At 37.6% G+C, this 15,000-nt stretch overlaps 1 protein-coding gene across 1 annotated transcript in view; it reads right to left on the bottom strand.

The window, feature by feature from the left end:
• The window catches only part of LOC113830545 (diacylglycerol kinase eta), a 47,967-nt gene extending 35,313 nt beyond the window's left edge, over nucleotides 1–12,654 (bottom strand). The window contains 18 exon segments of the mRNA XM_070113926.1: nucleotides 1–39; nucleotides 284–514; nucleotides 516–563; nucleotides 566–633; nucleotides 850–1,025; nucleotides 1,939–2,032; nucleotides 2,075–2,165; nucleotides 2,275–2,311; nucleotides 2,521–2,572; nucleotides 3,497–3,606; nucleotides 3,608–3,690; nucleotides 3,949–4,075; nucleotides 4,107–4,127; nucleotides 4,824–4,969; nucleotides 11,130–11,147; nucleotides 11,149–11,233; nucleotides 11,959–11,993; nucleotides 12,634–12,654. The exon segment at nucleotides 1–39 is cut by the window's left edge and continues 101 nt beyond it. Coding sequence (XP_069970027.1) covers nucleotides 1–39; nucleotides 284–514; nucleotides 516–563; nucleotides 566–633; nucleotides 850–1,025; nucleotides 1,939–2,032; nucleotides 2,075–2,165; nucleotides 2,275–2,311; nucleotides 2,521–2,572; nucleotides 3,497–3,606; nucleotides 3,608–3,690; nucleotides 3,949–4,075; nucleotides 4,107–4,127; nucleotides 4,824–4,969; nucleotides 11,130–11,147; nucleotides 11,149–11,233; nucleotides 11,959–11,993; nucleotides 12,634–12,654 — 1,482 coding nt within the window.
• Nucleotides 12,655–15,000: the final 2,346 nt, after the last annotated feature.

Below are 15,000 nucleotides of genomic sequence, written 5' to 3'. Positions count from 1 at the left end.
AATGCTTTCTGAGAGTCTCCAGCCTCCATGAGAGGACTTCTGGAGTCTGAATTTCTTTCATAGTGACTCTTCTCTCATGTAGGATCTTCTCTTTGAGGAACCTCCTCAGTCTCATATTCTTCAGGTTTCAAGGTTCTACCCTCTTACTGTGGGAAAGTCTTCATCTTCTACATTGAAAGTGGACACATCTTCAATGACACTGATGTCCTCACTTCTGGTGTCGTGTCCTCTGTGTTGCCATTTTCATCATCCTTGGCCATCATATTTGCAAGTCTCCCTATACAGATATTGTCTGTTTTTCGTCACTATCTCCTGCTTCAGTCTTTTCCTTATCATCTTCCTGAGTATCATCAAACTTTCTGTTCACTTCATCAGTCTGCTCCTTATTCCTATCCTTAACTGCTGCATCCTCTTCCCAATCCTCATCTAAATATCCTAGTGAGTTGTTCAAGGAATTAACAAGTGAGTCCCTGATTTCTGTGATGGACTTTTCCTCAAAAGTGTAAGGCTCGTCCTTCACCTACGTCTAAGAGATTGTCAGTGGAGGATTGTATCATACACTCTCAATGTCCTCAAAGGATATTGGGGGAGCCCCGCTCACCCTCTCTCCCTCTTGCATGTGCTGTTCTTCAACTGGAGAAGATCAAAGGCAAACTCACTGGGGAACGGGGAGGGTCGGGGAAACTCAAAATTCACCCATGACTCTGCACAGCGCAGGTCAGGCAGGGAGATGAGATGGCTTGGTATTGGAACCTCAGTTGTTTCCACAGTCTCATCAACAGCTGTGTCAAGGGAGGTGAAGCTTCCTCCTGGGAGCTAGGAGGAAGAAGAAAGAGACCAGAGAGCTGCCCTGAGTGCTGGATGGAATACATGGGATGGGATGATGGGAGGAGGCAGGAGCGAGGGGGAGGGGGAAGTTTGTGGTGATGGATGAAACAAATGGAGGCAACCCGGGAGCAGGAAGAGGGGGAGGAGCACGGCGATGGCTCAGATGAAGAAGCATCACGATGAGTGGAGAGCAGGACCTACAAGAGGAATCACAGCCATATAGGTGTACCATTTACCTACTTCCACATGCATACTTGGAAGAGAATATGCAAATGTTAATCACGTAATAAAAAAAATACATGTGCTGTCAATCAGCCACTTATAGCTACAAGTACAAAAGAAATAAGGAATACTGTTAATAAAATACAATAATATTAAAAAGAGCAATAATAATCAATACATACAAATCTAAGTGGAAGGGAAAATCAATAAACAAGAAAACAGAGCAAAGTACATATTATATACACTATACATGTTCCTGCAGTTCAAATGCAACAAAGCAGTTATAATACCAAAAATATTCTATATTTACGAAGATGTTACAAAAAGGGAAATGTGCCACTTCATTTTTCTTTAATCTAATTTCGGGTAACTGAATAATAAAAATAACCAAAGGATGAGTGACATTTCTATCATACAGGTGTGTCTACCAAGCACTCTAAGGACCTACATATACTAGAAACAGTATCACATACTACCATTTGTTCCCTTCAAAGAATTTGCAAATAGACTGGTTCTTTTCCTTGTAAATAAATGAGCTATTCATCATTAATCTCATCATTAATAAAAGACTATGAGGTATCCCTATGATAAGAATATCTGCTTTTTGACTCACTAATCTTTATAATCCCAATGAGATTCTTACACAGTTCCATCCTATCAAGTCTTTGAGAAAAGACAACACTACAAACAAAAAAAATTACAGAGACAAAAAACTAGATGGAAAAATCTATTAGATCTGAAGTTCATTTACAAGAAGTCAAAATGTGCTTTTATATCAACAACGTTTTCTCATTTCCGAGATGTTCCTTCTATCTTATTACCTGCTTAAAAAGATAAATCAAACACCTATCTAATACATTCCAAAAACACCCACTCTTCTTCTTTTACCTGTAAACCTGAGTGTGTGATAGTCGGGAGCCCTGTATTTCTCCGTGAGGGTCATCTTCAGATGGCTCAAGAAGCCTGACTAGTGGGTGGCCTGCTGTCGACTGAAGATCTGTTCAGATTCTGGCTGAAAATCAACGGCTCTCTCTAGTGTGTTCTATGATTTCTCTGACAGCTTTTTTCAGGCTATTTGCTCTAGACATTAAAGCATCACGCTCTATAAAGTGTTTCTGTGAGAAGGTAAGGTGTCTGGTTAGTTTCAACATTAATGTGAAAGATAAGGTTGTGCATACATGGCCACTGATATTATCTTCAATAGAGAAATAAAAAAGGATGTACTATAAGACTTCCTAATGTTTCTCTAAAGAGTGGATATCTGACACAGCATAAAAAAAAAACATCTCTAGGTGCTTATATGACTCATTACTGATTCCATCAAATACAAAAAATAAATAAATAAGTAATAGTGCTTCAGTTCCAGCTCTAGGCATTATATCCAATAACAAAACAATCAATCATTTTCCATACCGTTTTTGGTCTTCTTTTCTTTGAGTGAATGTTAAGATATATTCTTTTCATCTTTACACAAACTGGTCCTTTCCAGCACTGTCCAGATCCAACACTCGTATCAGGGCTACTGCAACCAAGGGGTATTTCTCTTGTGAGTTTTGCTTCCCTGAACTATTAAGGGTGAAGGAGGAGGAGGAAAGGAGGAAGAGGAGGAGGAGAAAGAGGAAGAGGAGGAGAGGAAGGAGGAGGAGGAGGAGAAGGAGGAGGAGAAAGAAGAAGAGGAGGAGGAGAAAGAGGAAGAGGAAGAGGAAGAAGGGGAGAAGGAAAGGAAGGAAGAGAGGAGAAGAAGGAGGAGGAGGAGGAGGAAGGAAGAAGGAAGGAAGGAAGAGGAAGAGGAAGAGGAAGAGGGAGGAGGAAGGAAGGAAGGAGGAGGAGGGAAGGAGGAGGAGGAGGAGGTGAAGGAGGAGGAAGGAGGTGTGGAGAAGGAGGAAAGGAAGAAGGAGGAGGAGAGAGGAAGAGGAGGAGCAGGAGGAAGGAGGCAGAGGAGGAGGAGGAGGGGAAGGAGGAGATGGAAGAGCTGAGGATTAGAGGTACAGGTGAGTGGTAAGGAGAGGGGAGGAGGAGGAGGAGGAGGAGGGAAGGAGGAAGGAGGAGGAGGAGGAGGAGGAGGAGGAGGAGGAGGAGGAGGAGGAGGAGGAAGAAGGAAGAAGAAGAGGAGGAAGGTGGAGAGGGAGGAGGAAGAAGGAGGAGGAGGAATGGAGGTGAGAGGAAGGAGGAAGAAGGAGGAGGAGGAGTGGAGGAGTGGAGGAAAGAGGAGGGAGGAGGATGGAAGAGCTGGGATTAGAGGTACAGGTGGTGGAAGAGGATGAGGATGGGTAGAAAGAAAAAAAAAAGGGAAACTGAGAAAAGAGAGAAGAGGAGAAGGGAAAAAAGATGACAGACAGAGACAAAATAGCATGTAACACAAGACTTCATCATATTCAGACAGTTTAAGACCTGAGTTTCTCTACCTCATCTACAAAGAGTAAAGATCTTCTTGCACACTACTGACAGTGGACAATTGAGGCTATACTCTCTTCATAGCGCAAGGCACGGAGAAGCAGGTCAAGCTTGTCATTGAGCACCGCGCATTTGGCTGTTAGTGAATCCTCTGATGATGCCCGCACCATCTTGTGATTCTGATGAGTCTCCCCAACTCTTACCCCACTTTTCATTATCAGGGGATTTGATTGTCATCGCAAAGGACTCTGGGAAATATGGTTTGGGTATCAGTTACTGCCTAGAAACTTTCAATCTCATGTCTACTAATCCTTATCAAGCAAGAAAAGATAAAATTCAATGTATGTTATGGCACATTTTTTCTAACAGAGATAAATTTTACTTTGTACATAAATACTGTAAAAGTAATGGATGATGACTTCAAAGATAATGAATTTCACATTGCTTCCTATCACAGAAAAGTCCAACATCAGAATTTGAAGTCTTATCTGATGCCAGTCTTACTTTTGCAGATGATATGACAACAGAGTGTTGATCTGACTGTAGCAGGGTTGCCAAATGAGCACCAACTGAATCCTCATAGGCTGCAACTTGGGATAGTAAGGAAAGGGGATGTCATGGTCGATAGCTGCTGTTCTCCGCTCAGAGATCACGTGGCTGACACATAGCTCATGATGCTCCATCTGTGAGGGAGTCAGATATTAAGAATCTACAACTCTTGCGGAAACCTGTCAGTGCAATTTATCTGCTGATGCTAGGAGGGTATATATAAATACCCTGCCCACTGCTGATTTTCATTTTCCTAATTCTGCCCACAACACTAATGGTTCCACAAGTGCTTAGGTAGAAGAGATTCAATCCCTAGGCCTATCTGATCTAGCTGACGATGTTAACACCATTCATTGTATTTTAAGAAAGAAAAACTCTTATTTTTATTATCAGTAGTATAACTAATAATTCTAAAATAAAAAGGATCTCATAACATTATTAACAATAATAATCATACCAGAATTTTTCAACAAAGGAATTTCATAAGAATGGATTAACCAAAGTGAGATTTGCCAGTAAGTTCCTAGTAACTGAATCCATGGCAACTAAACACTTGTGAAGCCATCTTTGTGTCAAAAGAATTGACAAAACAAAACTTCACGCTGGGTTAAATTTTGGAGGAAATAGGAAATTCCATCAAGAACTTATGTAAGGCAATCCTCATACCAAAAACAAAAGTGGAAGAGAACATAGATGATCTAATATGCAATCCCTCTTCCTTTCACTGGGAGCCATAAATTTAGCATGGAAATTATAAAAGTAATGATAAGTTTAATTTCTCTTTCTCTCTTAATTTTTCTGTCTTCTGCAAACCATGTCACTCCAGTTACCTGTCCAGCATTTTGGTTGTTGCACGCTCATCCTTCTCCAGGATGTGGGGTAAGTGTGTATGTCCATCGCAGGCAGAGCCCCATCCAAGCACACGTGCCAGGTCATTCCCTGTGCCTAGAGGTAGCACTCCTATCTGGCACTGGTTCTGTTCAGAGAAATCACTCCTTTATTATGATGAAAAATTAGATGAATAGTAAATATTCTGCACTGCTTTGATAATAAGCTAAAGGTCTATATAGACTATCATAAAACTAACAAAATATTATTCCAGGATGATCTTTTCTGAAAATACATTCAGATTTCTAATAGACACCTATGGATTCTATCCCTCTTCAACATTATCCAAAAGCACATTTTCTCCCCAAAAATCTTTAATATATATATTTTATAAAGAGGTAATTATGGATTTCATATTCAAAACTTACTAAATTTAATAACCCTCTAATTTTAATAAACTACTCAGTACATATGCTTATGAATTCACTAAATTTATAGTGAAGTCTATCTATCTCATACTAAAATAGAAACATGTGCTAGTTAAAAGCTTTAATAACAAGAGTAATTATCTAATACAAATAGAATTTATATATTCTACATTACATGCTGTTTAAGCTTTTAAAAAATTACCTGCAAATTACCAAGAATTTACATAAAGTATAATGAGTAAACATTACTGCTTTAGAAATCAAGGAGATGTATTTTATATAAATGATCATACACTGAACAAAACGTGAAGTCCATTACTCTGGAAAGGGAAAAGAAGTCTGAGAGGAAACTTTCAAGGGAAAAATTAAGATGTGAAATCCACAAGAGTAAGAACTAAAATATCAGACATGAAGATCCTTAGCCTTACAGAATGTGTGTGGACTACATTTTGATTGAAGAATTCCCAGGAAAAAATTCATGGAAGCATGATTTTTTGTTTTTTTACATGTTACACAGAACCTGTCACAACCTTCAGAATGGCAGGAAGTATCATCCCATGTACTCTCATTTCTATTTTTTCCTACTAGCCCTGACAAATCAACATTAGTGAAAAATACAATAACACCCTCAAAAAAAAAAAAAAAAAAAAAAAAAAAAAAAAAAAAAAAATCATAAACAATCACTCCCTCACAACATGTGAACAAGAACTATGCTTAAAATACCAATATTATACTTAAAATTATCGCTTTTTCTACCACAACTTCCAACTTGCAATCAGCCTCAGCTAGACACAAGTACCAATAATAAAAAGTATATACAAAAAACATTGATTAGATAGCTAGTAAAAAAAAAAAAGTGTAGATGTAATTTGTGAATAAGTGAGTAAATGTAAGTATGAAGCATTGCATTATACTACAATATCAAAGCCTCAAGTGAAATAATTAAAACAAAATGTGAAAATCTACAAAGAGTATCTCTGCACCTAAATTAACATTATCATAAGAATACAGCCACATGTGCATATCACTCATAATTCACTTATACAGCATAGTCGCTTAAATGATCTTGTTCATCTTTTAACACTTCACGTACTCCAAGACCTACTATGATTCTACATACATTTAAAAGTAGTCATTAAGGCAATTATAAACTCAAGCATTTATTCCTAAATGAAGCAACCAAAAGCCAAATACTCATCTTTTCCCATACAGGAAAATATAAGGTAACCCTCATACATTTTGTGGTAAAATGGAATAAGCAGTCTTACCATAATCTTTTTCCATTTTCTATCAGTTTTACTAAGTACCACTTTTTCCTGTGGGCACACATTATAGAACATCGCTGTACTTAAGTCAATGTATGACACAAGAGTGAATAAAAAAGGAAAGAGTAATTTCACATCTACAAATTCTCCCATTTCTTAGTTACTTTGTTTTAGGCCTTCCTTTTTCCCCATCCTGTGTACACATGAAACTAAATCTTTCCCATTCTTAACAAATTAATGCATTCATTCTATAAACATATTTCTTATCATTATCATTATCATTGTTTTTATTCCAGATATAAAGTTCACCCAGACATAATTCTGAAATCAGATCATTAAAAACATAAGAAATATGTGACTGACAAAAATTGGATCAGAAGAGATATAATGCCCGTCCTTTAAATATATATAAAATATAACTAATTTATAAACAAAAAAATTTTTCAATCAGATATAAAATACAAATGATCTATAAACAATAGTAAATATAAGTAAGTCTGATTAATGCTCCTCTCTGATCTGACTTGTACTTAAACCGAGAGAAAATGCAAAAAGGCTTCCCTAAACCTCTTTCTTTGTGTTTTACTGTATTGGAATATTTTTAATCATTAGTGATATCTTTATTTTGAAAAGTAAAATTCCCCATACCTTATTTTACGAATGTACATAGGAAGGTAATTACCTTGTGGAAAAGGATTTACTGTGTTAATCATAAGGAAAAAAGATTAAGCAGAAGAACAATATTTGTATTACATTGGTCTACAGGGTTAGGTAAACTAAATTATTTCGTTCATGGGTCATTACATAGTACTATTTCCACATGCCACAGAAATTGAACAATCTCACAATCTAAACAACCTCTCTTAGCATGAATAAAACCAAGTCAAATCTTCGCTAAACAGGGAAGCCTAAAAAATTTAAGTCAAAATCACTAGGTTCAAGCAAAGCTCCTTGACTCCGCTAGCAAGACAACTAGATACAATCTGAGACCTATATATGTAACATGTCAAAAAATTCTTCTACCTGATCTCAAATAGTTTTTTTTTCCACATGAATTCAGAGAAGCTGAGGTCTTGCTCAGTGATTGTCAGATTATCAACACCACATGAAGCTGTGCCCAAGGGAAACTACTAACAGAAGTTGTAATGCCTGACCTACTTTGCCGAGGCCACTGGTTAATATTTCACTTTTGAAGAAGCTCCATAACATAGGAATAGGACGTTGAGAAAAAAAAAATTAAAATTAAATTCATGGACACAGATTTCATAGAAGTAATCCTAAAAGCAGAAAGAAAAATGTTCTGGGGAAGCATACAAGGAGAAAGCAGATGCAGGTGGATGACTTGAAAAGAGAAAAGGAGGTAAGGGTGAAGCAGGAAGAGAAAGAGGGGGAGGGAAGGATGGGGTAGGGTGGGGTAGGGTGGGGGTAGGGCAGGGTAGGGGAAGAGGTAGGAAAGGGAAGGGTAGGGAAGGAAAGGGGAGGGAAGGAAAAGGGAAGGAAAGGGGAGGGAAGGGAAGGGGAAGGAAGGGAAGGAAGGGAAGAGGAGGAACAGGGTAGTGATGAGGGTAGGGTAGGGTAGGGAGTAGGGTAGATGGGGTAGGGTAGGATAGGATAGGATGGGGTAGAATTTAGGGTAGGGTGAGGGTAGGGTAGGGTAGGGTAGGGTGGAGTGGGGTAGGGTAGGGTAGGGTAGGGAGTGGTCTGGTGTGGTGTGGTGTGGGGTAGGGTAGGGTAGGGTAGGAGTAGGAGTAGGGTAGGGTAGGGAAGGGAAGGGAAGGGAAGGAGAAGGAGGGAAGGGAAGGAGAGGAGAGGCAAGGGGAGGGAAGGAAAGGAAAGGAAAGGAAAGGAGAGAACGAGAAGAAGGAAAGGAAAGGAGAGGAAGAGAAGGGAAGGGAAGGAAAGGAAAGATACGGGAAAGGAAGAGAAGGGAGGAAAGGAAAGGCATGGGGATGGGGATGGGGATGGGGATGGGGATGGGGATGGGAAAGGGAAAGAGAAGGGGAGGAGGAAAAAGACAGAAAAGGAGAAAAGGAAAAGGGAGGGGGAAGGAGAAGGAAATAGACGAAGACAGAAAAAAAAAAATAGAGAGAAAGAGGAGAGCATAAATTAATAAGAGGTAAAAAAAAGAAAATGTATTATTGCAATCCAAATGGATTTACTTTTTTTATTCACAAAAATAAATATTTTGCTCGTCATACTGATAATCTCTGAAGCTGAAGGTTTTTTAACTTCCTCCCATTATGCTCCTCAAGGAAACAGCTAATTTCTTATTCTTGTTCTTTTTCCACTGCCCCTCCGACATTCCCTCAGAGGATCTTTAACAATAACTGAGTTGGAAGGCTCTCTCGTCATAAAATCTGGAAACTAAAGTGCCTGTTACACACATGGCTCTGCTCCCACTTCACTATGAAATATTTAGCGTCTATAATGAGGAAGCTTAATGAAATCAGCAACTGTTTTGTGTGCAATATATAATAGGAATTTTGATATAGGCAAAAATAGAACATTCTGTATTTCTTAAACTCCTGCACATACACTTTCAATTCTAATATATGATTAAGAAAAGAAAAATAAAAAAATATATAATTTTTTCAATTATCTCAACTGATAAATGTCCCAGGTATTAACTTTACGAGATGAGCTATTGCTTTATACAATTCAAACTTCTACTGATGTTAATGTTCTCATTTCACATAATGAGGAAAATAATTCATAAGCACTATAATCTCCTCTAATACTTTTCAGGTCAATGCATATGTGAATCCAAACCACAGAGCAAACCAAATAAAGTGCAAGAAAATTACAAAGGAAACCATGTCTCCAAAGATTCTGCTAAAATTGCTGTAGTTCATCCCTTCAGTGGACAACTTTCTGGGGAGCTTACCACTACACTTTCTCCAGCTAGTGTGAGCAATCACTTGTCCTATACCACCCAAGGAGATACAGAAAAGGTCACCAAATACCCAGCCTGCAGGAAGAGATACTTCAACGATTTCCTCTAATCAGAAATAAGGGAAGCTGGAGTACATGGCATTGAAGCTACCTCCCTAAATAAATAAATGTAAATAAATAATTAAAAGGAGAAAGATACTAACAATGAAGTTATCACCCACATTACTTGATTTCTTAGTACATCCTTGACCCATTCACAATGGGTTTCCCCCGATACACAGAGCCACATGCCAGGTTTTTGGGTTTTGAGAACGGCAAAGCCACTGCCCTGCCTGGATGCCCTTTCCAAAACCTAAAACTAAGAGCAATATTAGTAGCCATAAATTTACTCTAGTAGTCATCCCTGTGCAATGGTAGATATCTTTGCAATCAATTGTACTGATAGCATCCTTTCACTTTTTCACTATGATGTCTATATTTCTTAAGGATATCTTAGATGGGGGAGAGGTCCTTGCACCTTGCACTCCAAAACCATTAGAGAAAAATGAGTGAAGATTATAATTACTCACTTATATGAATAACCAAAGAAATATGAATGTGAAACTGAACGCAGCCCCTCATAAGGGAAGGAAGGAAAAGAAATGGAATATGAAGATCCAAGGCAAGAAAGAGAAAGCAATGAAAGGGGAAATTATGGAGAGGAAGATGAGTGGAAGGAGAGAGGAGGTGAAATGTGAAGAAATTTTGGGAAATAATGAATGAATTAGAAAACATAGAAGACATAATCTGTTAAAAAACAAAAAGCATAATATCTATTAAAAAATAAGAAAACATAATATCTAATTAAAAAAAAGAGAAAGAAAAACTCTGATTACAAATTAAAGCTATGGTTATAACACAAAAAAAGCAAACACAATAACAAAGATCAAAACTAAAAACAAATAATGAGAACAATGATAATCAAGTTGGACGGCATGAATTCAAAAGACTACTCTTTAGGAAAGCTTATTTTATTACTTTTAGGAAGCTGTCTCACTCTCTCCATTTTATTCTGATTTCCTCTTCACTTCCACTTCTAATCTTACTTACTCCAATTCTCTTGATCTATTCATCTTGCCTCACTCTCATGCCCATTTAATATTCCATCAATCATTTCCAAATGCATTGCACATACACACACACACACAACCACACAAACACACACACACACACAAACACACTCAGACACACATGCACACACACACACAATCATCCACACACACTCATTCACTCACTCACTCACTCATATATCACTCACTCACTCACTCACTCACTCACTCAGCATGTGCACTGCACCTAACCAACACCTACACACACACACCTAATTCTTCTATGATTCTCAAAACTGCAAAATAACAGAAGGTGGGATAAAAATTAAGCTACTTTGGGAGAAGGAGGGTGGAGGGAAACAGGGAATTCTCACTAATCACGTTAGACTTTCCATAGACTGCACAAAAGCTGTCAGGAAGAATCCATAAAGTTTAGGGTTACTTATTCTTGAATAAAAACAACTCACAAAAGAAAACAGTTTCTGACAGATCACTTTTTCAATCTAAAACACAATACCAACTAGGTAGAATATATATATACCCTATTACTACATAAAAAAAAATATATGATGTCAAAACTTTGAAAAAAAAAGAAAAAAAGTGAAGGCAACTGAAAATTGTGAAATTCCACTTACTGTCATATGAAGCTTGTCCAATCTCAGATAACACCCATCCCACAGAGCCGTCTCCACTACATATTAGTATTCTGAAGGGGTTGAAGCACTTGAACAGCCGCAGACTGTAACAGGTCATCAAAAAACACAAGTATAGTATACATCATAAAAAAATAGCACAGAGTTGCAAAGACGCTTATCAAATAAACAATGAATCAAGAAGTAAATGAACCGACGATACAGATATAAAACATGGATAATCAATTTACAATAATAAAGAATATAAACAGATGAGATATAACTTAGATATCTTTATGTAATAGACACAATACCCACAGCAACAAAATATACCAGACATACAGAAAATACCAAATTACATGCCCAAGATTCTGAAATAAACTCCAAACACAAATTCTCTAAAACAACACTTTATCTAACCTAATTTATGACTATAATAATGCTTCAGTGGAAGCTAAATTCAGTAAACACTGAACAAAACCACTTTACCTACACAATTTTTCCTTTCTTGCATTCCATTTCTATTTTCTCTCTGCCTATTACTTTCTTCTGCTTCACTTCCTATTCTTAACATCAACATGTATAGTGCTGGACCCCAATCTTACTTTATCAGCAACAAAGACAATTTCATAATCAAAAGTAGACCATAATTGAAACACACACACACACACACACACACACACACACACACACACACACACACACACACACACACACACACACACACAAAATTAATAATAAATTATCAGTCACAAAAAACATCTGTACAACAAACAGACAATAATACATATATGCTCTTTAACTTCGAGTTGGTACAGCTGTTCCAACTTACCAAAGAACTGGTCCACCATTCATGAGATCAAACACCTATAAACATAGGGTTGTGAAGATTGGCTTGAAACGCCGCATGAAGCCTCTGCCCTGATTTGTCGCTTTTTAAACTTGCTATTCACTAAATACTAGCAGGGGGAGAGCAGCCCTGAAGATCGTGGCGCAAAACTCCCACTGATTCGTCTGTGCCTGATGTAGGATGGGGAGGAGGAGGAGGAGGAAGGGTTAAGTTTAACGAGTCATATATTTCTAAGTTTTAAGATTTTATTTGTCCATTTCTAATGATAGAAAATGGATTTACCTAACACACCACTATAAATATGTATATGTACATGCATGATAATGTGTGTGCAGAACATATCATGTTTATTATTTAAAGAAGAGTATGAAGTAATAGAGTGAATGAGTGAGTCAGAGGTTAATTGAGACAGAGAAGTAAGAGTGAAAATAAATCATGGTGAAAGTGAAAAATGCAAGAAGGGAGGGAGAGAGGGAGGGAGGGAGAGATAGAGATAGAGATATATATAGAGAGAAATATATAGTGTGATTTTCATATTTTAACATACATTTATACATATTAATGTTTATATCATCAGGTTTTACCTCAAAGTTGGTCAACACACCATCCAATATCTATATTAAGAGAAATATAAATCAAGAGAAATCATTACTATACTGTCATGACCTCATTTAACATAGTGCCTATATGACTAGGCACTCAGTACCCAAAAAGTTAAACATGACTTTCAGTCATTTTCTAGAGATAACTAGAAGCACTTAGAAGAGCGCATGCACATAAAACAAAGGAGCACTAGGGTCACTGATGCAATAAAAACATTCACACTTGAAGGATTACATTACAATCATCTCTTTCTCAAGTACCACTGTTGATGCTTATATAACATAACCTCCTTAGCGAAGGTAATACAAGTAATGATAATGACAGAGTTACCATATATATACAGGGTTAACTGATGCAATAACTTTTTAAAATCCTCTAAATCAGACTAACACACGTCTCTGGTAAAAATTTTCATAAGATTCTAATTGTACGCTTTTGAGTTATCCCTGGTAACCAATGAACCTACAAACAAACAAACTAAGTAACTAACTAAGCAATGCTACAAAAAAAATCACCTCCTTGGCCAGTTTAATCATAATAGTATGACACTATCTAAAACCAATGCGAAAACAGAAACTGCACATCACATCTGCCCCGTGATCAAAGAGTAATTATAGACTTGCAAGAAGAACCAAATTGTACAACACTGGGAAGATCATTAACAAACTTCGGATAACAACATATGAGCTGGAGGCAAAATTGATTTGGCACTTTACAGGTATTAACGAACTCGGAAAGTTCCTCCATCAAACTTTGGATATGGTAAATCTTGGCAAATAACCCAACGGAGGAAATTTGTCATAAATTACACTATAAACAGTAATGAAGGAAAAATGGAGAGTAGGTCACACTGCATACAAAAATAGTCATATGATGCAAACAAGTTAAATAAGCCTGTTTTGCATTTATATTGAAAGCTGAAGGTAAACCATTAAAATAAAATAACTTCAAGAAAAGTGTGTAATATTATCAACCTCACAACCAATGTTGCTAAAATAAGTATTACATTTATGAAATGAAGAGTGCAGTGATGCTTTCAGTGAATAAAAAAAATACTCAGCAAATTTCAATCATCTCTATTTTCATTACCATCTATTTTCCCACTGAAGCATTACCTTCAAGTTCATCTTTTATCCTTCCAACAATGACTCTATCCTCTGCCCCTCAGTTTGTGTCACTATATTTGTGCACTCCAATCCCTTTTTATTTTATTTTTTATCCTTCCCAATCCTTATATATGTCCCAAAAGACTGTATCTGCATATCTATTTTTGCCCTCTTTCTCCAGTACTCATCTCCAACATAACGTTCAGACCTCAGATCAATCTCTTTCTAATCTGACATTCTTCTTTCTCTACTAATCCCCAAAAGAAGACCATAATCCCCAACCTTTGTGACAGTTTCTTAATATTGGATTTTTTTCTTTTTTTTCTTTAATACTTTTTGCCACCTCCCTATTCAAAGATGTGAGAGAGCAGGGTGGCTCCTGCCCACTCAGCCTAAGGGAACATTTGCAGCAGGAATAGAAGTAATACTTCAAAGAAGGTGCTCCTGAAGACCTGATGGAGGCCTCTTTGATGAAATGTCCTCCGAGCCCTATTTCTATTTTGCATCTGATTCTGAGGAAGTCTTATCTTGTAAATCTTAGTTCCTAACAACGTCCCATGTTCTAGGAGTGACAGCTTCATAGAAACAACATTCATTAGATAGTGGATGGCATTCCCTCCTAAAGCAATTCTAAAAATACATTCATTAATTGGAAATGAAGACAAAAGGTTGAAGTTAACTAATTATATATGGCATTTTTATTTTTAAAATGCTGATATAAAATGGGAAAATCAGGAAGGAAATGGAAAAAGTAAGAGATGGAAAGAAAAAGAAAGAAAGAAAAAAGGAGAGAGAGTGAGAGAGAGAGAAAGAGAGAGAGAGAGAGAGAGAGAGAGTGAGAGAGAGAGAGAGAGAGAGAGAGAGAGAGAGAGAGAGAGAGAGAGAGAGAGAGAGAGAGAGAGAGAGAGAGAGAGAGAGAGAGAGAGAGAGAGAGAGAGAGAGAGAGAGAGAGAGAGAGAGAGAGAGAGAGAGAGAGAGAGAGAGAGAGAGAGAGAGAGAGAGAGAGAGAGAGCAGAGAGAGAGAGAGAGAGAGACGAGAGAGAGACAGAGAGAGAGAGAGAGAGAGACGAGAGAGAGACAGAGAGACAGAGAGAGAGAGAGAGAGAGAGAGAGAGAGAGAGAGAGAGAGAGAGAGAGAGAGAGAGAGAGAGAGAGAGAGAGAGAGAGAGTGTGTGTGTGTGTGTGTGTGTGTGTGTGTGTGTGTGTGTGTGTGTTGTGTATGTGTGTGTGTGTGTGTGTGTGTGTGTGTGTGTGTGTGTGTGTGTGTGTGTGTGTGTGTGTGTGTGTGTGTGTGTGTGTGTGTGTGTGTGTGTGT

The sequence above is a fragment of the Penaeus vannamei genome, chromosome 35 (assembly GCF_042767895.1).
Source record: "Penaeus vannamei isolate JL-2024 chromosome 35, ASM4276789v1, whole genome shotgun sequence".
In the NCBI taxonomy this organism is placed as follows: Eukaryota; Metazoa; Arthropoda; class Malacostraca; order Decapoda; family Penaeidae; genus Penaeus; species Penaeus vannamei.
Note: the sequence above shows the minus strand (reverse complement) of the source record. Positions and strands in the feature narration are given on the sequence as shown.